The 27,021-nt window shown below is 38.2% G+C and overlaps 3 protein-coding genes across 4 annotated transcripts in view; 2 read left to right on the top strand and 1 right to left on the bottom strand.

Moving 5' to 3' along the window:
• Positions 1-765, bottom strand: part of oxct1a (3-oxoacid CoA transferase 1a) — a 36,743-nt gene extending 35,978 nt beyond the window's left edge. For both annotated transcript variants that reach the window (XM_026270360.1, XM_026270361.1), the window contains exon 1: positions 504-765. In XM_026270360.1, the coding sequence (XP_026126145.1) occupies positions 504-602 (99 nt within the window). In that variant the 5' untranslated portion in view covers positions 603-765. The remainder of the gene's footprint in view (positions 1-503) is intronic.
• A 768-nt stretch (positions 766-1,533) lies between these two features.
• Positions 1,534-5,665, top strand: rimoc1 (rab7a interacting mon1-ccz1 complex subunit 1). The gene is made up of 6 exons (XM_026270359.1): positions 1,534-1,761; positions 2,735-2,844; positions 3,462-3,608; positions 3,993-4,124; positions 4,210-4,324; positions 4,802-5,665. The coding sequence occupies exons 1-6, from the start codon at positions 1,671-1,673 to the stop codon at positions 5,035-5,037; spliced, it is 831 nt and encodes a 276-aa protein (XP_026126144.1). The 5' UTR covers positions 1,534-1,670; the 3' UTR covers positions 5,038-5,665.
• Positions 5,666-6,521: 856 nt separating this feature from the next.
• Positions 6,522-26,034, top strand: LOC113107686 (F-box only protein 4-like). The gene is made up of 7 exons (XM_026270358.1): positions 6,522-6,870; positions 23,887-24,119; positions 24,353-24,573; positions 24,698-24,773; positions 25,047-25,195; positions 25,382-25,569; positions 25,657-26,034. Exons 1-7 carry the CDS (start codon positions 6,730-6,732, stop codon positions 25,738-25,740), a joined length of 1,092 nt encoding a protein of 363 aa, XP_026126143.1. The 5' UTR covers positions 6,522-6,729; the 3' UTR covers positions 25,741-26,034.
• The last annotated feature ends 987 nt before the right edge of the window (positions 26,035-27,021 follow it).

The raw sequence follows: 27,021 nt of genomic DNA, 5'->3' as shown, positions 1-27,021 counted from the left end.
AATCTATGGTGGTTATTCCTTATGACAGAATTGCTGTGACCATTCACAAAAAGTGACCATTTGTTTCCAGGTCAACAATAAAACAAATACATGAAAAGCAACATGAATGATTGGTTGTGACTCTGGAAATCAAGGTCAAAAGTATGCTGATGCTCTTTAAATGGTTTGCTGAAAACACACAATGCAGCACAAAATGACTGGTGTTACTAGTCTCTGAGATTAACAATTAGACAAGCTTTTGACATCAGGTGAATATATACATCAGTTTGAGACTAAAGCACACACATCATATATATATATATATATATATATATATATATATATATATATATATATATATATATATATATATATATAATATGAGATTACTTATATAGCCTTCTAATACGATCTGCACCTCCGTCTTCGCCATGCATTTGAAAGTGGGGCAAAAATAGAAGCACCGACAGGTTCAACATCATGCAAAACTTCGGATGCACCGTCTTATGATTGTAAACACTGACCTTGCCAACGGAGAATCGCGAGATGTTCGTCTTGATCGTCGCTGTCACGTTCCTGATGATCACACTCTCCACTCTAGATAGCGCTTTTAGAGTCGCCATGTCTGCAAATTAAAGGCCTAATTTGATGTACAGTGAAATATGGTGACAGTATGCCCTCGGTGATCTCAGATAGGCGGAAATATAGTAAGCAAAGGAGTGTCGGGGGCTCGATTTGCTTATTTGCATTTAACCCTCTGACCACCATCTAGCGACTTCCGAATCATTCTTATGAATCGGATGGTTGTTCACCATACCAGTCTGAAGTGATTCGTTCACGAATCGTACTAAATCTTTCAAAGTGGTTCCAGTTTGAACAACGCAGCATAGTACATGTCCGAGTCTCACTGATCAATATTATATTATATATTATATTATAATTTATAATTGTATTATATTATAATTTATTATTATATTATACTGTATTATATTATATTATAGAAATCGCTAGATGGTAGCGAGAGTGTTAAATGTAAATAAGCAATTAATGCGTCTCCGTTTGTTGCAGCATTGATATTTGATCATAAAAACATTTAGAACCTAAATATGTATTATTATTATTATTATTATTATTATTATTATTTACAATAATATTAAAATGTAGGTACATTGATTTGCTATTTTTTTAATTACAATATAGTTTTAAAATATCAGAATAATAGCTACAAATAAATAAATAAATAAAATGCAAATACAAATAATACAAAAACATAAAACCCATAATAACAGTATGCAAATTACATAAAAAGGAAATTTCATAAAACGGAACAGAAGAAAATAAAAGTAAGCACAAGCTACAACATGACACCACGTGATGCAATAATTACGTCATAACATAAATAACTGATGAATCTTTATTTGAAATGATTCTTTAAAAGAACTGTTTGAAAGAATCGATTCGCAGGAAAAAAAAATGGAAACCCATTCATCACTTCTGCCAATATTTAAACCCTCTGTAATCAAACAACGGGAATTATGGGAATAATTTGGATAAGAGTGGACAAAGTATGCTCTTGCTTTGATATACGTGCCAAGCGTGAAGTTTATGAATGAAACGAAAGTACAAAACATCTATGTAATCCTCTGCACGTGAGTAATCGTGCGCTCGTCACGTGACTGTCGTTTGCAGTCATGGCCGACGACTACAGACGAAGCGTCGAACTGGAAAGGAGGATTTTTGAGTTAGATAATAAGTGTGCCACTCTTCGGACTGAAAAACCAGGTAACCAGGAATCATGTCGTCAGTTGCGCAAAACCAGACTCCTGTTATTATAGATCACGCAGGTTCTTAAGCTTAATCAGCCCGGTGTTGTCATCGTTGGCTAGTTAGCTTAGCCGCTCTGCGTTAGCATTCCTGCGAATCACAACAAACATTTTCCCGCACATCGATCACCCTGTTTATTAGACAAACGTTCGACTAACTAATTTATACGAACACCATAGTACTTCTACTAAACCGCAAGATAATGTAAAATGTAAAGCACGTTTATTACTTTATGTAATTTTTCACATGTTTTGGCTAGTTATTTAGATACATTTTGCGTTAATGAAGTCGCATGTGGTCATGCAATGATACAGAACGACGCACAAATAATATAAAACAACATATTTAGTTATACGTATTCTGCAATGTGATATTACGATCTCACTTTAAATTATATCAGAGATAAATAGGAATTTAACGTGCTGTCAAACTCTTTTAGCAGAATTATCCAATAAGTATTTTGTCTACTGCAGCCAGGTCTCGTTAATATAAAAATAGTAACCAATGTATGATCAAATGATCACATTTCTGCCATGTTTATTTACTTTAATCTGAAATTATGTAGATTTGTAAAATATATTGGCGTTTTAGGTCCTTTCACTTATACGTAGTGTAACGTTACACACTAATGGTTTTTATTTTTAAATGTTTCAGTTGAATTATTCCCATGATGTGATCAGAATAAAACAGAAGACATACAAGGGTTTCCTCTTTGCTATTGTTATATGAAATACAGTGTCGTTTCTTTTGGTCTATAATAAAAGCTTTGCTTTAGGTAACACATTTCAAAGCTTTAAAATGTATTTAAAAAAAAGAACGATATGTATTCACCACTGTTTTTTCAGACAACCAATTATAAACTTTCATGTTGTATGTCCTCTGTTAGATGTTAAATATTAACATATTGTTGTTGTTTTTTTCCCCTTCCTAGATGATGACTACTTACAGAATGCATCTTCCATACTAGACAAGTTGAAAAGCTATTATAGACATGGAGGAGAGAGCAGCAGCCTCCCTAAACTGCTGCAGGATTATACACAGGTACTTCACATAACACTGGTCTCACCCTGTAGCATTCCCTTAAGCTTAGCTTAGCTATCTATTGAAATGTGTGATATGTGAATAAAACAGTTAATTTGGAAGTGTTGTCTTATTAATTGAATATAATTTTTCAGCCTTTATATTAGCATTCATGTTAGTTAATTTAAGGAAAAATACTAGTTACATTTTTTTTTAAGATTTCACAGGGAATTCAGTTGCATCAAAGGACTTCATGCGAAGTCATAAATATAAATTTAGGAGGTCTTAAATTTGAAGGAGAAAAACAATATGGCCTACTGCAATCCAAAATTGATCGATACCTAATTTATATTTAATTATTTGTACATAAGCCACTTTCAATACCTATGTACATATTGAAAAAATGTATTTTTTTTTATGTCCATTTACCATGGTTTGCAGATGTTTGTGTTCCCAGTCTGTTCAATTGAGTAAAAGAATAAGCAATATATTATTTATTTTATGGGTTTGTTCTTCATACATTATTGTATTTGTCCAGGGCTTTATAAAGTCTTAAATTTCATTTAAAAAACACTGCAGATTTCTTGTTTTTGATTTAATGGCTCATATGACCTATTGTTTTACCTACTTTTCTACAGGTTGTTTTGGACATTACATTCTATGAGGAAAACAGGCTTGTAGATCAGGAGTTTCCTGAGGACACTTCCCCTTTCAAAATCCAGCAGTTGCTACAGGACTTGACAGAGCCAGAGGTGTTAGCTGGGCGACTGGTACCTGCTCAAGAGGTGTTGTATTTCTGTATCTGTAGAATATATTTACTTAGAACAATTAGTTTCATTATTTGCTGTTGATTCTAAATAAGGCATCAACTCCCACTGGTTAATATTTTGGGTTACAGACCACCTGTGCAATTTGGAAATGTGGCAATTTATGCAGCACAGTATAATTATTTTGTTCGTTTATGTGCAACATAAGTGCAACTTTTTATGCATCATGACTTTATATGTGGGTGTTCAGAAAAAAAATTGTCTTTACTCTAAGCACCCATAGCATAAATTAAATTAAAACCTTCAGGTCTACACTGTAATCAAGTTGAATTTGCATAGACTGAATAAGATTAGAAAGCTGTTCTGTGAGTAACTGTAGTGTGATGCTGTGGTTCGGATCAGGTGCAGTCTGTTCTGGGGCTGGAGCTGTTGGAGTGCCTATACTGGAGGCGTGGGGCATTATTATATATGTACTGCCACACACTACACCAACGCAAGCAATGGATCAAGAAGAACAAAGCCACGTTCCTTAAGGTTCTTTCACCAACCTCTCACTCCACAGTGCCAGTTTTAGTGGCCATGACTTGAGTAAGTGTTGCAATGCTCCATGTCTTCACAGTGTCTTCAAGAAGGTGTGCGTTACCTTATGAGAATGTTGCAAGTGAGGAACTCAGTCAAGCTGAACGATGGTGTGGTTTTTCATGACTCTGCAACCGCCAATTTTCTGTCAGAAGGTACATCTTTGTAAATGTACTTTCTGTTCTAAAACCGAAAGACGAATGGTTGATTTCTGTGAAGTTTTGTTTGGAATTCGGGAGCTGAGTACTGCAGACATGCAGGTCATTGTTACTTCAGATTGTGTCTCTGTGTGTGACACATCAGGGGTTGTGTCTCTGCAGGGATGGATTTTCAAAGCATTTATTACATCTCTAAACAGCACAGCCAGTGGGTTATCAGTATCTTCAAATATTTAAGTTAATTTACAAAGGATATGGATTTTCCATTGCAAAGATGTGTAGCCTGCAGACTCCACCCCTAGTACTTGCATTAATCAATATTAACCAATATTTTTGAGATCGCTAGCTGTTTTACAATGCGCTGTTTTTAACTAAAGTTCATTATGATAAACACTTTCTATATAATAATAAATGATATGCAACTTTTTACTGACTCATTTTTATTTTTATTTTTTTTACCTTTTTCCTCATTAGGTATCTTTTCTGATACTCACTTGCTTACAATGATGTACATTGGTGAGATGTGTTTCTGGGCAGTGAAATATGAGGACTGCAGCATGGACACCACAGAGCGCAAAGAGGATCGGCTTCATTTCCGAGATATTGGCACACAAATCCTCCATAAGTATGTGCTAGCATGCGAGGGGCCACTTCAGGGTCAGGGCTGGAACACAGAGAATGCCAAGGAGATCCTTAGTATTTTACAGTAAACCTGGAGAGAGCTTCTAGGAGAGGTTCACAAAATGTCATTGTTCTGAAGCTAGCAAGAAAAAGCTAAACCACAAACAAACAAAAAAAGATTAAAAAAAGAAAATACTGAAAACAAAAAAGGCACTTATCTTCCGGTCCAGATTTGTTTTCTGGATGTGTGTTTTCGCTGAGAATGTGGAATAATACTTCTAATGTAAAATATAAACAAATGACTATTTGTTTAAGAAAACAAATTCCAGCAGAGAAACATCACAACTTTTTATTTATTTTAATTTTTATTTATTTATTTTCAATTAAATACATTTATATATGTTAAAAGAAATGGTACAAAGGAGGGGAAAATGCAGGTATATGTTGCATATTTAAGTATTTGTGACCATTTTCAAGTATGGACCTTTTCTTTTTAATAACATCTCTTTGTATATGACACCTCTTCTGCTCACATATTAAAAGTTGTATCTTTATTCCTTTCATTGACCAGATGTAATGTTCAGAGATGGGAATTTGGATATTTTGATAGTATACTTTTAAAAAGCTAAACCTTTTGGTCATATTCTTTTTAAAATGAAGTTCATTTTTTTGTTTTTTTATGTCTTCATTGAAATAAATTTTGGGTTAAGAAATGTTGAGATGCGAATGTCTGAGTGATGTTTTGGTTTCACGTTAATGAGAGGTTGTTAAACCAAAGGAGTGTTAATAGATACAAGATGCTGAATTGCCTTCATGTCCCCAGTAATCATCAAAAGGTCTTCAACTAAATTTCAGGTTGTACCTGTATTTTTTACTCCTATTACTAACCTTTTAAGATATAGTAAAATCATCCACCTTTACTACCTTACATTTCAGTAATCAACTTTGGGGTTAATAGCAACACTACATAATTTTATGTTAAACCAAAATAAATCATATGCTTATCCAATGTAAATTTTCACACAAAAGATAACTAGTTGGTGGTTGTGAATAACTATTACTATTAAATTACTATAGTTTTCTGTAAAACCGTATTCACAATCTGTAGGTAACTGGGGCACTAAAATAAAATTTTATTTTATTTTAACTGGGGCACTAAACAATATTGAAGTAGGTTAACTGCTTCACGGTACAGGAGTGATCTACAAAATAAATCAAGGAATTAGGTTTATAATTCAAATTTATGAAATGTAGTTAAATCAATAAATCACTTTTAAATTGAGAAATATAACTGGATATTTAGAACAGTTTATTCAATTCGTGATTTTAACTTGATAGGCTAATACATTTGCAAATGAAAAATAAAAGAAAGATAGTTTGTCCATTTAAAAGTGTTATTATCATATTTTAATGTTTGAATTGATAAATTGATAACTTGTTCCTTCCTTCATATTATTATCACGTGTCACTCCTAGTCCTCCCAAATACTGAACGCTATAGACCAACCTTTATTCTATTGTAGTTTGGCAGTTTCGATTTCAAAACTACAGTTCCCACAATGCAGTACTGTACGTGACGTTGCACGCCTGTGAAAACACGAAAGACGTGTAACTTTTGACAGTTCCGGGAAAAATCACAAGGATACTTCAACTGAAATCGGGAGTAATAGTTGACTGACATGTCATGAAATTAAGTAAAGTAAATGAATTAACATCTTTGCTCCGTTAAAAAAGTCAAGGATAGAAATCTTTCAAGGAAATAGCTGACAAATAAGTGTCAGTATGCTGAGCCGATCTATAGTCGTGCAAAGTCTCAGGAGTATTAGAAATAGGTTTTTTGATACAAGACGACAAAGAAATGAGCAAAGCGATGGTCAGGGGCCAGGTAATGACGTCACGGGCCCCTCTCTGGATAACCTGCCGGTAAGGCACGATTTTTTTACGTTTCGTATTGTAACCATAATAGGCTTGTTTGAGATGAGCAAAATCTGCGCAGAACTGATCACCGGTGATCAGCGCGAGATGCATGCCGGTTAGAAATGTGTCCGAGTTACGTACGCCTTGCTCTGATGCAGAGGTGTCAAGTAACGAAGTACAAATACTTCGTTACTGTACTTAAGTAGAAATTTGGGGTATCTATACTTTACTTGAGTAATTATTTTTCAGCCGACTTTTTACTTCTACTCCTTACATTTTCACGCAAGTATCTGTACTTTCTACTCCTTACATTTAAAAAAATAGCTTCGTTACTGCTATTTCATTCCGGATTGTTATCGTTCAGAGAGAGAGAAAGAAAAAAAAAACTATCCAGATAAATCGCACCATCAGGATGGAGTGAATTTGATTGTGGTTGGATGATAAGTATACACATATACCATTCCGACACCCTATTGGTCCATACGCGATCCATCACACCTGCACATGACACAAATCACATCACACTGCATAGACAGTTTTGGGTTCGTTTATCAAAAAATATATTTCTTAAAAGTAGGTTGGAACCAGTAGTATCCGATCGCCTCAGAGTCAGTCCGCTTAAATTTCAAATGAAACCGGCGTCAGTCCGGTCTCCTCCCGTCTTTCAGCGCGCTCTTCAATCCGCCGACCACGGTGGAGCAGCGCGAGCTCAAACAGAGACAGAGGACACAAGGTGTGTGTTTACCGATAGATTGTTAGAATATCTGTATCTGTGAAGTTCTTTGTCATAAATACAGTTTACAAAAGGTCACGATCAGTCGGTTTCTCATCTAGTGTAAAGTTTTCGCTTGTCACCGCTTATCACGAAACAGCTGTTTCCTTACACTTATTTAAATATACTTCATTTAATCATACGTACATACACTGCTGTGCAAAAGTCTTAGGCAGTATTTTCACTTAAAAGAATGGTGTTTGGCCAGTTATTTATATATTTTGCTGTAGAGTGTCAGTATAAAATATCAGTTTACATTACCAAACATTCATTTTGCCATCGTCAAACTGCTTGTGCATTCAAAATCGCACTAGATTATTATTAAAATTAATGGCAAACTACTGTCCTACTGACACATTGCAGCAAAATATATAAATAACTGGCTTAAAACCCTTTTTGGGGTGAAAACACTATTCTTTCTTTTCCATAAGACTTTTGCACAGTACTGTATTTTAAAAAACGAGATTGTTGCTACTTTATAAAGAATGAGCATACAGTCATTCACAGAACTGATTTAAGACAGTGACAGACAGCATTCATCTTAACTAAATATCAGAGTGAGTGACAGAGATACAGTAGAAACATTATGTGTACTTTTGTATTAAATAATGACCCAGATTGTGAAATACATTTATTAGCCTTAGATTAAGGGAAGCACAACTTGGGAAATGAGAGCATCCAAGGTGAAAGCTATGGATTTATTTTACATATTTGTAATGTTCTTTAATGTTATCCATAGTTTTTTTTGTAGTTCTTTTTTTTTTTTTTAAGTATCGGTTCAGGCACGTTGAGGCGCCAGTACCATTTTAAAATTATCGTTTGCGATTAATGACGCAAATGACAATGTTGTGATATCTAGGCTATAGAGCATCACAGTCCCACCCACAGCTGGTGCCGGAACTAAAAATTCAATACAATTTTTGGATTGACATTTAAGGTATAAGCCATTAAAACGTAACCATACATGGTAGACTTAAAACCAGCTATGGCTGTACTAAGCGACAGTATATGCTCATATAAACGTAAAAAGATCATGGGGCACTAACCTTGTTTTGATCTAAATGCCTTTTATTCGCGATGTCTTGGCTAAGTACTTCATTACCCACAATCCTGAACAATCCCACAGTGATGCATCTGATTGGTGGAGCTCGTATAACCGTCTGGTTAAACCCCTCGAAGGTCCGTGAAGACTGAAGATCATTATTAAAAAAATAAAATCGAATAAAAACCTGTGTTGCGTTTTTGCACAGTAGACTTATCAGTGCAATCATGATCTCCTTGGCTTCCATTGAGAGTTTTGCAGGGAGGTTTGTAACTTTAGTTAGCATTATCGTCCACTTTAGCTAGGCTACTGTAGCCTCCATATGAAATGAGTCATATCAAGCATTTTATAAAGCCACTGTCAAAACAATATTTAGCCTAGACATACCTTTTTGTGCATTTACTGAACATTTGTGTAATGGCAACGACATGTGTTGACAACTGAGCAGTGATTGCAGTCAGATACAAAGCACTGCACCATTGCTGACGTTATCGTTAACCATTTTCACACACGCACACAATATAAAATACACGATGATAAAATAAAAATCAATACACAATACATATATAAAACACTATTTATTTACACGATTAATACTGAAAGAACTGCTATTACTGCACATTCACTATATAAAATAAAATTCACTGGAGGAAAAAGTTCGCGCGAACGGCCGTCATCAGATTTGGATGTCGCTCAAAAGGCTCGTTGCCTCGTTCGCAGTTGTGGCTTCAGTCGAATTCAATGGGGCGCGGTGGTTTATGGGATGAGTAGTTCCTGCGCTCGAAATGAAAATATGTACACAGTCTTGTACCTTTGACTTTTTTTGGATTTTGTCTTAATTTTTTCACTTGAAATGATATGTTATATGCTTATGAGTTCAGCCGTAGCTGGTTATCCTCACACACGCTCTAAAACTCTTTAGATACGGATTTTTCCGAAAGTGAATGGGAGAAATGAATGGGAAATTTACTTCCGGCACCAGAGCTCTCTTGGGCTGTGGGTGGGACTGTGAAGCTCTATATCAACTTTGTAACTCGTTACCCTCCGAACACTGGACATAGCAGACGTATGTACCGAATACAAGAAGCTATCAATCAAGAAGGTATCAGGATTATGAGTTATTTTTCATTTTTAGTTTTTGAATAATCACTTAGATTAATCATTCATTTTGACAGCACTATAATGTTTATTGTAAATAGTCAACCACACAAGAGTAATTGTTTCTTAGCCTGCACCAATGTTCTTGTCCATTGCCCTCACAGAGTCCTGCAGCTAAGCTTGGATGTACATTTACATTCCATTCAAGGTTATTGATGACATGCCTCTGAAGTTTGACTTTTTGCACCATAACAATACTTATTGGCAACTAGTCATCATATCTCTAGCTCTTTAATGTATTTGCATTGTACTAAAATGAGTTCATTTTCAATGGGCATATATGCGGCTGAAACAGGTAGCCTAGTGCATCCCAAATTTTTCAACATTAACATTTTAATATAACATTATAGTCATTATGGCCTTTAGAAAAATGTTTTTTTGAGGAGGTGGGGTAGTGCACAATAGGCCCTTGTGGCACGGCCCAAGCTTTTGTTCTTAATGGCATTTTTTTCCTTACATTACTTTTACTTTTATACTTTAAGTAGTTTTTTAAACCAGTACTTTTACACTTTTACTTGAGTAAAAAGCTTGAGTTGATACTTCAACTTCTACAAAAGTCTTTTTAAACCCTAGTATCTATACTTCTACTTGAGTAATGAATGCCAATACTTTTGACACCACTGCTCTGATGTCATGCTGACTTGTGCCACAAATTTCTCGCAAGCGCAAGGCGCACGTGTCGGATTCTGCAGTCTGGCGCAGTTGCTATCCACCGACTGTGCTGATCAAAAGCACCATGGGAAATTACATGCTGACGACACAGCTTAATGATCATTGGTTTAAACAACTGTGATGTAATGTTCTCTTTTAAAATGTTTGATTTTAAAACTCTAATATCATGTTTTATATGTATATGTTATGTGTGAATATTCCCAAACTATCTGACAGTCTGATCTCTTTGGGTTACGTAATTTAATTTTTATAAATAAATAAAAAATCATGTCTGTATTAAAGAAAAAAATATTGATAAACACGTCTTTGGTATGTAATTAAATGGGAGTCTTGTTCATTTTATTTATTTTCATATAAAAGCAACAGAACTTGAATTACATTCAGTTTATTAGCAACACTGTCCACAAGCGTGAGTCCCGCGATATCCATCTTTGATCTCACAGGTGTCAGATTCACTACGAGAAGACAGATCTGTCCGACTTGCCTGTGCTTTGTTTACACCTCTCACTGCAGCCGCCTACTCTCACCTACTTTTCAGACGAGGCAAGGCACATCTCAAACAAGCCTTATGATTCTACTGATAGTGCGTGACGTCACTGCTACAGACAAACACTGAAGGAATGATGTCTTTGAACACACTGTGGACAATGAACAATTTTGGGATGCGTTTAAATATAGAGGGAACGGAAAGGTGAGGACACTCTGTTGCCTGATAAATAACTGTGAAAGAGACTGAGACGCTGTATTTGTTAAGCCTGCCATGTTCACAATAGCAGGGGATCCGTCGCGTTCATGGTTGGCTAGCACCACTGTCGTGAAGGGGGGGAACTTGGATAGATAGGGAAGAGAGTGTAGGTGGACATGGCAGGCTGTTCTAAAGAAACCTTCTCATCATTGCTGCTGAGGGGAAGGTTGAGTCCTCACAGTGATGGCAGGGTGTTGTTGGACGTGGACGGAGAAGTCCAAAATTATTTTATTATTACGGAGTTTTGTGGTGTTGTGCTCAGCCATTTATGTATCAGTTATGCAGTATGTGATTGTGCCCCCAAGAACTGCGGTTATAATTCCTGGTAGTGTCAAAGGAGTGGGGCAAGGGTGTGTGGAAGGAATGCTGGAACCTTCGGATTGATTTGCTACTGAAGTTCAGGTGGCCCGTGTGTTTTGTAGGGTGGAAAAGGGAATATGGTGCCACTAATGGTTATCGACGTGACAAGTGAGGAACTTATCCTAAGAAAAGGGATGACTATTGAAACTTTGTGTACCAATGTACAGATAGGGGATAGTGCAGTCAATTATCTAGGTTCACTGAAAGATTCAGCAGAGCAGCCATGGACCAGTAAAGTTTTGTTACAAAATCTGGGGCTGAATAATCGAGGCCTGGAACCGACACAGTAACAAGCTGTTCAAGAATTGAATAACTATCTTCCTGTTTTTAGGTCAGGTTAAGTATTGTCCAAATTGCAGGCTGCCAATCTCAAAGTAAAACGATCTAAGTGCAATCTGTTTCCCACCAAAGTGCATTACCTTGGTCATGTTATTTCGGCTGAGCGGGTTATGGCCGATCCCAGTAAAGTGGAAACTGTACAATCATGGCCAATTCTAAAAAATCAGACTGAGGTACGAAGCTTTTTGGGCTTAGCTTCGTATTATAGGCGATTCGTAAGGGGTTTTGCTGAATTGGCTGGACCATTGCATCGGCTTACAGAAAAGGGGAGGCGATTTCAGTGAGATGATTGTTGCCAGGTTGCTTTTGAGAAGTTGAAATTGTCTTACTACTGCTCCAGTTTTAGCCTATCCAGATCCGCAGCGCTCATTTATTCTGTATACAGATTCCAGTTACATGGGGATTGGGGCTGTTTTGTCACAAGAAGTTGATGGTTTAGATCAAGTGGTGGTGTATGCAAGTTGAATCCTGAGTTAAAAAGAATGTACATACGCCACTACAAAGAAATCAATTATTAGTGTAGTTACTTTTACCAAGTATTTCAAACATTTCCTGCTAGGGAAAGAGTTTTTGCTGCAAACGGACTATAATTCTTTTCGGTATTGCATAATTTCCAGGGTTTGGAAGGCCAGTTGGCCCGGTGGTTGGCTAATTGTGATACCTGAGATTTACTAGCGCGTGAGCAATTTTGGGACGGGCAAATTGCAAATACAGCAGAATACAGCTACCCCTAAAATTGAGTAATGTGAACAAAAAGACCAGGACTGTATCAGTTAGGCAGTATGTGATTGTGCCCCCAAGAACTGCGGTTATAATTCCTGGTAGTGTCAAAGGAGTGGGGCAAGGGTGTGTGGAAGGAATGCTGGAACCTTCGGATAGATTTGCTACTGAAGTTCAGGTGGCCGGTGTGTTATGTAGGGTGTAAAAGGGAATGTTGCCACTAAGGGTTATCGACGTGACAAGTGAGGAACTTATCCTAAGAAAAGGGATGACTATTGAAACTTTGTGTACCAATGTTCAGATAGGGGATAGTGCAGTCAATTATCTAGGTTCACTGAAAGATTCAGCAGAGCAGCCATGGACCGCTGAAGTTTTGTTACAAAATCTGGGGCTGAATAATAGAGGCCTGGAACCGACACAGTTACAAGCTGTTCAAGAATTGAATGACTATCTTCCTGTTTTTAGTACAAGTGACACAGATTTAGGGCAGACCCATAGGACCCTACATCAGATTGACACTGGGGATGCAAAGCCCATTAAATTGGCTCCTCGTCGGGTACCGCTCCATTTGCAGCAGGAGGTGGCAGATCATGTGAAGCAGATGCAGGAAGGGGGTATCATATGACCATCCTGTAGTCCTTGTGCTGTTCCTGTTGTTCCAGTGAGAAAGAAAGATGGGTTATTGAGGTTCTGCGTTGATTATCGTAAGTTAAATTGTGTTACTAGAAAGGATGCATATTCTCTTCCATGTATTGATGATGCATTAGGTAGCCTAAATCATGTACAGTGGTTTTCCTCTTTGGATTTAGCTAGTGACTACTGGCAGGTCGAAGTGTACCCTATGGATCGCCCTTAAACAGCCTTTCTTCCTTTTGGGCTGTCCAATAGTCCCTGTACATTCCAAAGACTTATGGACTTGATTTTGGCAGATTTGCAGTGGTCCGGATGTTTACTTGGATGACATTATAGTTTTCTGAGAAAAATTTGGGGAACCTCTTTAGCGGTTAGGTTAAGTATTGTCCAAATTGCAGGCTGCCAATCTCAAAGTAAAACGATCTAAGTGCAGTCTGTTTCCCACCAAAGTGCATTACCTTGGTCATGTTATTTCGGCTGAGGGGGTTATGGCCGATCCCAGTAAAGTGGAAACTGTACAATCGTGGCCAATCCTTAAAAATCAGACTGAGGTATGAAGCTTTTTGGGCTTAGCTTCGTATTATAGGCGTTATAAGGGGTTTTGCTGTATTGGCTAGACTATTGCTTCGGCTTACAGAAAAGGGGAGGCGATTTCAGTGAGATGATTGTTGCCAGGTTGCTTTTTAGGGCTGCTCCGATCACGATCAGCCGATTGTTAATGCACATTTTGTCATTAAAGTCGGTTCTTTAATCAGCGGCAAATTCCCTCAGGTGTGTGATTTCACATAGAGCAGCTGTTACTACACAGAGCCATTGTTAACTGAGAAAATGCGCAAATAAACGCTGAAAATGAACATGGATTTGCGCATCTTCTCAGTTAACAATGGCTCCGTGTTGTATAGGGGGGCTCCGATCACGATCGGCCGATCGTTATGCGCATCTCGTCAGTAAAGCCGGTTATTTAATCAGCGGTTAATTCCATCAGGTGCGTGATTTCACATAGAGCAGCTGTTACTACACAAAGCCGTTGTTAATAGAGAAGATGCGCAAATCCACTTCATTTTAAGCGTTTATTGGCGCATCTTCTCAGTTAACAACGGCTCTGTGTAGTAACAGCTGCTCTATGCAGAGATGTATAAAGTACTAGAGACCCATACTTAAGTAAAAGTACAAGTGCTCTATCAAAAAAGTGACTTGAGTAGAAGTTGAAGTGCTCTTTAAGCACCACATTTAAGTAGAAGTACTAAAGTATTCAACATTTTTTGTACTTAAGTATTGCAAGTAGTCTATTTTAAAATTTACTACTCAAGTACTGAAAGTAAAAGTAGAAGTATTGTGTTATGTAGCTATTAAATAAAGTAGTAAAAAGTTTGAACATATTGTTTTTACTATTTCAAATGATTAACCTAAAGGACAATCACAATTCCTTTGACTGTAACTTCTTGTAAACAAAAAACGGTTACTAGGGTTAGTTAGCCCAATTTCCAAAATGATGTCATTAATAACTTACCCTCATGTTGTTTCAAACCGTAAGACATCAGAGGGTCATTTAGAATTTTTTGAAGCATCGAAAATACATTTTGGTCCAAAAATAGCAAAAACTACGACTTTATTCAGCATTGTCTTCTCTTCCGTGTCTGTTGTAAGACAGTTAAAAACAAAGCAGTTTGTGATATCTGGTTCGCGAACGAATCATTCTATGTAACCGGATCTTTTTGAAACAGTCCACCAAATCGAATTGAATCGTTTTAAACAGTTCGCGTCTCCAATACGCATTAATCCACAGATGAATTAAGCTGTTAACTTGTTTAATGTGTCTGACACTCCCTCTGAGTTAAAACAAACCAATATCCTGGAGTAATTCATTGACTCAAACAGTACACTGACTGAACTGCTGTGAAGAGAGAACTGAAGATGAACACCGAGCCGAGCCAGATAATGACTCGTTCACGAGTCAAGAACCGTTTCTGTCAGACGCGTCTGATTCGTGAACCGATGAGCTGATGATACTGCACATGTGTGATTTAGCGTGAAGCAAACCGACACACAGAGCGTCTGAACCGAACTGATTCTTTTGGTGATTGATTCTGAACTGATTCTGTGTTAATGTTATGAGCCCAGGTGCAGTAAACGCCAATGACGCCATTGCATCGAGCGCAAAAGAATCGGTGAACTGTTTTCTTCAACTGGTTTATTGAATCGAACTGTCAGAAAGAACTAACGTTACTGGTCATCCGAGAACCGATGCAACCGGTTCTTGACTCGTGAACGAGTCATTATCTGGCTCGGCTCGGTTTTCATTTCTCTCTTCACAGCAGTTCAGTCAGTACGCGCAGTCTTCTTAATCGCTTGTTTCGCTCAATGATGTGCCAGCTTCATCAAACCTCCCATCTACAGTTCTGGCAGTGATTTGTAATGGAATGATTCGTAACATTATTATAATTGTAACGAGTAACGATGCAGCACATAAAAAAATATTGGAGTAAAAGTATTAAACTCAGCGAAAATATGTACCGAAGTAAAAGTGGAAGTAGGAGAAAAAAAATAATACTCCAGTAAAGTACAGATACCGCCTTTTAGTACTTAGTAGTTCTACTTCTTACTATACATCTCTGGCTCTATGTGAAATCAGGCACCTGATGGAATTAACCGCTGATTAGAAGACCGGCTTTACTGACGAGATGCGCATTAACGATCGGCCGATCGTGATCGGAGCACCCCTAGTGTTGTAACAGCTGCTCTATCTGAAATCACGCGTCTGATGGAATTTACCGCTGATTAGAGAACCGGCTTTACTGACAAGATGCGCATAACGATCGGCCGATCATGATCGGAGCAGCCCTATTGCTTTTGAGAAGTTGAAATTGTCTTACTACTGCTCCAGTTTTAGCCTATCCAGATCCACAGCGCTCATTTATTCTGTATACAGATTAGTGCTGCAACAACGCATCAACGTCATCGATTACGTCGACTACAAAAATACGTCGGCGTGCGTGAAAGGCGTTGACGTGTCACACTGTTTGTTTACATCTCGCGTAATGGCATACTGGGAATGGAGAAAGTTGCATTCTATCACAAAAACAGAGACCATTGTTATCAAAAGTATGTGAATACTTTTAACACAGGACAAATAAAATGGCCCTTTGTTCCCTTTGTAAAACTGATATGGTGAACCACGGCAGCACAACTGCAATGCGTGAGCACCTCAGAGGAAAACATCTTGGCGCTCTCCGGTGTTCCGGTTTAACTGGTTACCGTGTGATCTGGTGACCAACTTCCTGGTTCAGGTCTGATATTCTTGCGCTTGTGGCATTCTGAAAAGTAGAGATGTTTTTAACTCGATGTGGTGCGGACGCGCCTGCAAAAAAAACGAGCGCGTCGCTGCTTGTCGCGACTGCGTCGCTTCCATTATGAGCGCGCTTATCGCGCGCCTACATTGGAAATAACGAACTTGAGCGTGCCCCTTATATGTGAACGGCCCCTTAAAAGACAGCGTGCCGCGAGACAACAGTCACAAACCACCGAGCCACCCCGATTCAGCTCCAGATCTCTGGAAACCATGCTAAACCGTAGCAGAACCCTGACTACATTTTATGGTTTGTGATGCTAAAGAACATTTCATTACGTCTCAGACAACTGTAAATTTATGGCTACAGTGGTTTAATTATAAATGCTATCATAAACTCATATTTACCATAGTAAAATAATTTTCTTTGCCTCTTATTTATTTTATACTGTGAAACTTCAACCACATAAGTTGAAAATGAATAAAGGTTGAAATATTATATTAGAAGTTGTACTTATATTTTTTTTTTTTTTGGTAAAGTTATCCAAAGGAATCTTTAGCTAATTAAAAAAAAAGAACATAAGATGAATTATTTATTGTAATAAAAATAATCGTTAGATTAGTCGACGGCATAAATCAATAAAAAAATGTAACACACAACATTTCCTAATAATGCATTCAAATACGTTTGTACATGTCTATAGTTCTATGGGGTTGCATGTAAAATTGTTCCTTTGACTTTTATCTAAGTGTAGTTCAATATATACCCGTGTTGTGAATTGGTTGTGAGAGAACGTCACTAGGTGATGTCTTTTACACATGCATTACACGTCCATCACGACCCTCTATGAAATTCTTGTGAAATATGCAAATATGCTCTGGACCGCGCGCCTCATGACGAGACCGATGCACCGCCAAAGAAACAAGAATGAGATGCATTCTAACATAACTGTGGCATTAAACTCTGTTAGTGAAGGCTCGTTTAAAATATTGCACATATACAGGTCATTCAAATTATTTGTTAAAGTGCAATGAAATCCCTGTATATCTGCAGAAGATGTACGTCTGTTTGTGGATGAAGACTTTGAATCAGCCAATCTATCTTGCATGCATCACATTATAGTAAGGTGTGCATGAAAATAAAAAGGCGGCAGAGTGAACTTATTCATAGTGGTTCTTACGTAGGCCTTCTACGTCATCACCACATAGTGAGTGTTATAAGTTAAGTGATCGTTCTTTAAAGAGAAGGAATACTATGGATGATTTTTGCTCTGCCGCCTTATTATCTTGTCTTTACTTTATTTGTAACGGCAAGAAAGAGTTAATATCTCATGTTTGAGAAGAGTGCGTTGCCGTGTACCAGCCATTAAATGTTTGGGACACCAACTCCTAGTTTTCTGCCTCTTTCATTTCATGGATTTATCGAGTTATCTGAGTCAAAGCGTTACAACTTCATCGACTACAATGCGCAGTTGATAAGGAAATCGGTTCGGTCCCCCAGGTTTCCCTTATTCCTTCTGTAATGTCTCGTACTTATGAATGAGTTGCACTTGACATTAGGGCACCTTCCTTGAGACCCTCCTCAAAAATAAACGTGTTGGTTGTGGGGAACTTTTTTAAAGTGGACAGAAGTGTACCCCTTCCTAGACCAGGAGGCAAAGACTAGCTAGAGTACTTGTAGAAGAGTGGATGTGTCCTTATGGAACCCCTAGAAGCCGGCATTTCGACCAAGGTTGTAGATCAGGGTTCCTCAATTAGTTTTCATCAAGGGCCAAATTCTGCCAACAATACGAAGTCAAGGGCCGCAATTTTTTTTTACCACAATGTTTGCTCTGCTATTATTATTGTTATTGTTGCATTTTTTTTTTTTTATTGTTGATTGCACAATATAAATACACAATATACGATTTTTTTCCCCTCAGTAGTCTGTTTTATTCAAATAATTATGAACATTTTGTTTCTCAGTAGTTTGTTTTATTTTGAACATTCTGTATTCAGAACATTTTGTATTCAGATACTAAATAACTTTGAATGTTAAGTATTATAAACAAATGAACAAATTTTTTCAATTTATGCCTCCAAGTCAACTGTTCTTGTTCAAATAAAAAACGCACGTAGGCCATCTCTATGCTGTCAAAAACCTCAGAAATTTCTCTGCCTTTTGGCTTTGAAGGCTGCTTAAAAATGAACAAAGTTCATTTTGAAGTTCACACACTCTCTCCAGCACACGGCCCTTGCTCAGCCATCGGATATCATTGTGCACCAAAAGATCGTGCCTTTCTGCTGACATTTCCTCCAGCAAGGCTCAGAAAAGGCGATGTTGCAGACCAGAACTCGCCCGAATAAAGTTTACCAGCCTCATCACTGTATCCATTGTCTCTTTCATTTTTCCAGACAGTTTTGCGCACAATAACGATTTATGAATTATGCAGTGAAATGCTATGAGAGCTGGGTTGACAGCAGCTAGTCTGCTAATCAAACCTCTGTGATGTCCAACCATTTACGGAGCCCCATCAGTGACAACTGACATAACTTTGTTAAATCCAATCCATTAATTTTAAAGAACTGCATCAGTTTGTTAAAAATGATTTCTCCGGTTGCGTGCCCCTGTATTGACAGCAAACAAAGCAGCTCTTCGCGGAAAATGTCCCCAGCAAAAAATCTGACGAATACTGACAGCTATTCAACGTCAGTTCGGTCGCAAGAGGAGTCTATTGCAGGTGACATGACTTCTGCTTTCTTTATGTCAGATAAAAGATTGAACAGACAATTACTCGCCAATGTCTCTACTTTTCTTGTTGCCGTGGAGTCGGATAATGGCACCTTCTGTAATAGCTCCACAACCATTTTCTTAGTTTTGTCATCGAGATATAAAACTTCCTTCACCATGTCAATTGCACAGTTTTTACACGAGCGCCAGTAGGCTTTTGCATTGAGAGCGTTTGGAAGCTGTGACATTACCTTAAGGAAAAAACCATCATCCAAAACAAACCATGGCTTACAGTCAGATTCAGTCGTTTATTTATGATCCAGAATCAGATCCCGAGGCTGAAACTGAACGAGAGCAGCAGCAGCAACGACTCGCTCCGAGCGGGGCTCGAACCCGGGTCTCTGGCATGGGAGGGGACGCACTAACAAGGAGGCAGAGATATTTTAAGTTCCAACACACGATCGTGACCCTTTTTCGTTGGGATTGCATCATCCTTAAGAAATAAACAATATGCAAATCCGTCGTCAAACTGGGCCTTGTTTGTAAAACAAGCATCTTCGAAATGCAGGGAAAAAAAAAAAAACACTTGCACAACTCCGTTGATGCTCTGTAAAAATAAACTCCATCCACTGGTCCCTTAATGCTGTTTTTTTTTTTTTTTGGTAATCTGTGCAGGGTTGTCTTGCCCTGGCAACCAAAAACACACTTCTTTTGAGACTTTTCGCGACGCTCTCGCTCTGATCAGTGAAATGTCTGTGCTCAGCCTCGCTATATGGGAGCGCGCGCTCTTCCGGCAGAAGTGCCCTAGGACCCATATAAGGAAATTCCGCTCCATCTAACGTCACACAGAGCCATACTCGAAAAAAACTTTCCGAAACTTGTGACAAACCAGAAGGAGTATTTTGGGAACAAAAGTACTCCTTCAAACGTACTACTTAATTTTTGAAACTTTGTCCATGTTTAGCATGGGAATCCAACTCTTTAACAGTGTAAAAAAACTCAGTATGCATGAAATAGCATTTCACCTTTTTTTGGCCTTTGCCAGGTTCAAAGACACACATAAGGAAGCTGCGGATGCATTCTACTGTATGGATGTGGTTTTGTGCATAACAGCAACTGATTGCTCCTAAACTGCCACCAATTGGGTTACCTTCTGTTTGCGGCCCTCCAAATGTTCTGGATAATTGCAGTTAAAATTGCTGTGCAATGCGATGAAATGGCATTTCATGTTATCAGCCTTACAGACTGCCACAGTCTGCGTGCAAAACAAACACGTTGGCTTTGAATTGTAGTGGTCAGGCAAAAAAAAAAAAATTGTTCAGTCTATTCACATCTAAATCGCCTATTTTCCGTGTCCACTTTTCTTTTCTTCACACTCACCATGTTTTCACTGTCAGACTGAAAGCTTTAAATGAAGCTGCGTTAGATTTTTCGCGCTAATTATTTTCTTACGCTGACTTTACCCTGATGATGTTGACAACAATATTTTAAATTAGTGTGGGCCAAACATTTTTCTCTCAGTAGGGCTGCCTATTGAGGAACCCTGATGTATATGGACAAGAGCGATTTGCAACTGTGAATGAGTATGTAAAAGGGGTAGCTGAAAGTCTTGCAATGGTAAAGGGTAGCTGAAAGTCTTGCAATGGTAAAAGGGGTAGCTGAAAGTCTTGCAATAGTAGTTGGGGCAGTGAAAAATCATCAGGCTAGAGTTTCAGAACATCAAAAGAGGTATTTTGGCTTTAAAGCCAAGTTTCAGTATTATTCAGTGGGTGAGTTGGTGAGTTAGTATGGTTAAAGAATAAAGCTAGGAAGAAAGGGGTAAGTCCAAAACTGCAGAAATGGTTTAAGGGCCCATATAGAGTTTTGAAAATGGTATCTGAAGTGTTGTATCGGATACAGCCAGAGGCTTGTGGTATAGATCATATGGTGCATTTTAATCAACTGAAACTTTATGTCCAATCTATGGTTGCAGACTCTACAGATGGCTATACAACAGACAAAGCCGACCATAAGACTACATCTGCCCCAATTAGGGGGAAGAAAGAAAGGGGTCCAGGCTTTGGGTCTAGCTGGGTGTTTGATGATTACGGCCACCTGATTTTCCTGTTGCTGGTGGGATTGTCCATTCATCGGCTTCTACCAGTGTCACTGAGGGGTTTCAGTCGGTTAGGTCACCTGCTGCTGCTGGAATACCTGTTTCACCTGGGCTGTCGGCTGCTATCAGTGACTCAAACATCTCAGCTTTCTATTGAGGCTGAGGTGTCTTCAGATTCTGGGGAAGTTCCAGTTGTGGACAGTTGTTGCCCCCCGGTGTCTCCAGTCTACTGTTGCTGAGGGGGCTGGCAGGAGCGATTTGTCTGTGGCTGGGGGCAAATTGCCTATGCCCGCTATATCTGCTACAGAGTGGGGCCGTTTTTTTCATGAGGAGAAGTAGTGTAATGATTATGATTCTACTGATGGTGTATGATGTCACTACTACGAACAAACACTGAAGGAATGATGTCTTCGAGCACACCTGTGGACAAGGAACAATTTTGGGATGCTTTTAAATGCGGGTGAGGGGAAAGGTGAGGACACTCTGTTGCCTGATAAATAACTGTGAAAGAGACTGAGACGCTGTATTTGTTAAAGGGTGGGTGAAATGCTCGTTTTCACTCAATATCCTGTTAATCTTGAGTACCTATAGAGTAGTACTGCATCCTTCATAACTCCAAAAAGTCTTTAGTTTTATTATATTCATAAGAGAAAGATAGTCTGTACCGATTTTTCCTGGAAAAACACGACCGACTGGAGGCGTGACGTGTGGGCGGAGCTAAAAAATCACGAGGGCCAGTAGGCTTTTGCGTTGAGAGCGTTTGGAAGCTGTGACCTTACCTTGAGGAAAAAAACATAATCCAAAAACAAACCATGTCTAACAGTCAGATTCAGCCATTTATTTATGATCCAGAATCAGATCCAGAGGCTGAAACTGAAGGAGAGCAGCAGCAACGACTCACTCCGAGCGGGGCTCGAACACGGGTCTCCGGCATGGGAGGGGACGCACTAACAAGGAGGCAGAGATATTTTAAACAGTTTTACTCACCGCCTGCGGTTCCAACACACGATCGTGACCCTTTTTTGTTGGGATTGCATCATCCTTAAGAAATAAACAATACGCAAATCCGTTGTCAAATTGGGCCTTGTTTGTAAAACAAGCATCTTCGAAATGCAGGGAACAAACACTTGCACAACTCCGTTGATGCTCTGTAAAAATAAACTCCATCCACTGGTCCCTTAATGCTGTTTTTTTTTGGTAATCTGTGCAGGGTTGTCTTGCCCTGGCAACCAAAAACACACTCCTTTTTGTGACATTTCGCGACGCTCTCGCTCTGATCAGTGTACGTCTGTTGTGCTCTCAGTCAGTGCTCTGCTATACGGGAGCGCGCGCTTTTCCCGGGACACGTGCCGTAGGACCCATAAAAGGAAATTCCGCTCCATCTAACGTCACACAGAGCCATACTCGAAAAAAACTTTCCGAAACTTGTGGCAAGGTATTTGAAGGAGTATTTTTGGAACAGAAATACTCCTTCAAACATACAACTTAATTTTTGAAACTTTGTCCATGTTTAGCATGGGAATCCAACTGTTTAACAGTGTAAAAAACTCAGTATGCATGAAATAGCATTTCAACCGCCCCCCTCACAGTGACGGCAGGGTGTCGTCGGACGTGGAAGGGGAAGTCTGAAATTATTTTATTATTAACGAGTTGTGTGTTGTTGTGTTGTTGTGTTCAGCCATTTGTGATTACTGTCCTCCCGAATTATGTTGATTGCCTGTGCTGGTTATTACACATAGGGCATGTGATCTAGGATTGGAGTTTCTAATTGTGTGTTTTGCATGAGATTTTACACTATTTATTGTTTGCTGTGAATTTGGAATGAGTTCTTGGGTTCTCTTTTAAATGTGTGTCACGGTTTAATGAAATATGACCAGTGTATGTAATCAGGATATTTAAGTGAGACAATGCCAAATGGCTGCTATTGTTGTTAATAAAAAGTGTATTCTTTGGTAATTCTTACTCTTGAGTGTGTTTTCAGTGCTCCTACTGGACCAGACCGGGTTAAAATCAAAGGTGGTGGCAGAATAGTTGTTAATCCGCAATAAGAAAGCTTACCTGTGGCTCCTAGTGGTGGCTAAATTCATTACAGTATGTTTATTATGTTAATGCCAGATAATGTCTCTAAATTAGTGTTAGTGTTATTTATACTGTAGCCTACTGCTCAAAATATTGGAATCAGTCCGGTTAAAAAAAATAAAAAAATAAATTACAGCAAGGACTAATCAAAAGTGGTGAAAATATATACATTTTAAATAAACTTTGCTTTTTAACTTTTATCAAAGAATCCTGAAAAAATATATCAGAGAAGAAAGAACGAAGAACATTAGCACAGATACAAAATAATTTCTGAAGTATCATGTGGCTGAAGACTGGAGTAATGGCTGCTAAAAATTCAGCTTTGTCGTCCCTGAAATAAATAACATTTTAAAATATACAAAGATTATAATGCTCCAAAACACATTTTTTGTCTTTCTCACTCAAACACAGGTTGACATGCAGTTTATCATTATGACATTCCTGTCTCCACAAGACCTCTGCAGACTGGGAGGCACCAGTACATACTGGCGGTCAATGGTTCGAGACCCTGTCCTGTGGAAGTACTTCCTGTTGCGTGATATGCCGCTCTGGCAGTCAGTTGACCATTTATCAGTGCCTCAGGTCAAGCTCACTGGCTCAGCTGTGCTGGATGACTCTGAGATGCAGCTTGATTATATGGCCGAGTAAGTGTGTAATGCTATGCCACTTCAGTATCAGAAATAATTGGCTTTAGGTGCACCCTGTTTACGTTGCACTGGTAGATTTATAATATTTAAAAAAAAAAAAATTTTACATTATACTTTATTTAATGAAAATTATTGAAAGTGCTTTATAACTTATATCTATGAAAGTTGTTGCCTGTATTTAAAAACCCTTAATATTTACTGGAATATTCTCTTTAACGTGGCACCCACAGGTATCTTCGTGTTTGTCCGGCCTGTCGAAACCAATGGAGACACCAACCCAGAGTGTTTGAATCCGTGACGTCCTTCTTCCAGTCCCTTGTACCGGTTTCAGAGCTGCAGTTTGCCATGTTGGGCCCGGGGCTCGATCAGTTAGAGATTTCCCTCATGGATACGATCATGTGTTCCCCTCATGTGCTGCCTGTAGCAGGACTACCTCAGCGTCAGATTGATGGTGCTGTCCCATTACTTATAGTTTATTCTAGTCAGTTATCAAACTGAATATAGATATTGTGTTCTGTGGTTGCATTTTCTAAACTTGACCTTGATGAGATTTTTCTTTATTTTTACTTTTTCAGGCATTGGATCTGGAATCAGTTTTAAGTACAAAGATCAGCACAGATTCAATATTGCAACTTTATATTCGACAAACAGGTGAGGGAGAAGATTTTATATTGTCATTTAGAAGTGTTAGACTTTGAATTTTTCATTTAAAAAAATAAAAAGTTAATTGAAACTTTTAAATCTCCCAATTATGACTTTTTTTAATTTTATCATGCAATTATGAATTTATATCTCAGATATACATTTTTATATCTTTTTATAAATGTTTATACAGACTTGCTTTATACAGCATTTAGGGAGATCAGGCCTCTTTGTTTCTGAACAAACTTCACAACCCCTTGTTCAAGCTCTTGTTCTGTCCAGGCTGGAGCACCTCAGTCTGCGCAGTAAACTCTTTGTCTATGAGGAGGATAGTGAGTCCAACATACCATTAAGCATCAACCCCATGTTTAATCCAGTTTGTCAAGCTGTGAATGGATTTATCTTTGTGGTCAATGCTGAGAAAGAAAGAGGTATGATTGTCCTGAGCACACTTTGGATTTAAAGGCTTAAGCCTCTATGCTTGAAATTAGTTTCGTACACAAATATAAATTGTGCTCAAGTATGAATTTCTTTAGTTTGCTGAAACATTGTAAGCAGATTCCCAAAGTTATTTTGCAGTTTATACTCTACAGTATATCTCTCTTTCTATATTGGAGGTACGGACCAAGGGTGGGAGGAGGAAAGTGCCCAGATCCGGGTTATTTTAGACCCTGCGGTGGGTGCTGTGTCTCGCCCTATCCTGGTGCTCTCCTGTGTGTCTAGAGAGACAGCAGACGGATGCAGAATACCTTGTGTGACCGTTGCCCATCAGCTACAGCTCAGCACACTGACCAACCCTTGGATAGTAAGACATCTGGAAACATAACCAAAGAATTTCTGTATAGAATAAATGAATATTGTATATGCAATAATATGTTTTGTCATGCTTTAGGTTCAGGACACAGCTGCAGAAACACTGTCAGGACTGCTGGATGGTATTGATTGGCTGCTGAGGCACTCTGGAGTCAAGCTTTAACCAATAGAAAATCTGAAAGCTGCTGGATGCGTTATAAAAGAGGCCTTTTAATCATCTTACTACAAGTACATAAAAGTCACACCATTGTAACAGTTGTGCTTTTGGAGGTGACCACAGTCATAACATGAAATTAGTTTACATAATTCAGTGAACTGTTTTAACACTGCACTCTTTTGCACTAATTATTTTCCTTTAAATTACTTTTTTTTTTAAAGGGAAATTATAGCTTTGAAGGTAATATTACAGAATGTGATACAATGCAGTTCAATAAAGAAGTTAATATTAATCAACTTACACTTTAGACACAATTTTGCCTGTTACTTCTCTCTTCTTTTCAAACATCAATTACAAAGCAGACCCAACCATCTCCAAACAACTATAAGCACATCAGTGTTTTTAAGTGAACTGGTTGCATTAATGATTCATTGAGTCACTCTCATAGTCCATGTGCTGCTGGACTAAATATGTAAATATTTACACTTAATGTCACTCAGCCAGCTAAATTCAATTATTTTATTGCAAAGCATAACAGTTTCCTTTCTTTATGAAACTATCTTAGGTGAGTAATGCATGTAAAATATATATCCGTGAAATAATGATAGTTCAATTTTATAAACCCTGTGTTGTGCTGAAAATCCTTTACCTAATTTAGTGTTCCCATTTTTGGGGAAAGAAAATCATTATTATTTATAATTTATTATTCAGTGTGAATCATTCTTCCAGCACGTCTTACTCCAGAAGGGTGTTTTTCCTCTTTTGTCCACAAAGAGGCAGCATCCTCAGCTTTATTAAGATGATTTGTTGACAACAATATGAACATCGACCTTGTATAACCTGCTGCCTTGTTTTATTCAGGGTGGAGGTCATCCAGTGGCCAGTGTTCCAGAAATATTTAGGTATTGCTTTGTCTCTGTCTACTCTTTGTCGGTGACTCCCTGCGGCCCTGTTCTCTTCCTGTTTAATTAAAGTGAAAACCAGCCTATGTTTTCTGCATTTTACAGAGGTAATGTGCTAAACTGAGTAATTAAGACTAATCCTAAAGTTCAGCCTTACTAAAGGCCACACTGCCACAGAGCATGCTTAAACTGTCAACCCAAGTCACTTGAAATAGTGAAAAATGGGACTCAATAGGAGGATAAAGGTTGCCTTGAAGTGCCTTAAAGAAATGAGACAGGAGTCATTGTATTTTTTATTTTTTTTTTGTCTTTCCAACATATTTTAAAGGTTGAGCACTTGATAGTTTAGACAGATGGGTTTTTATGACATGTGACTCATTTTTTT

The sequence above is a fragment of the Carassius auratus genome, chromosome 8, assembly GCF_003368295.1.
Source record: "Carassius auratus strain Wakin chromosome 8, ASM336829v1, whole genome shotgun sequence".
In the NCBI taxonomy this organism is placed as follows: Eukaryota; Metazoa; Chordata; class Actinopteri; order Cypriniformes; family Cyprinidae; genus Carassius; species Carassius auratus.
This window is presented reverse-complemented; position numbering and strand designations above follow the sequence as displayed.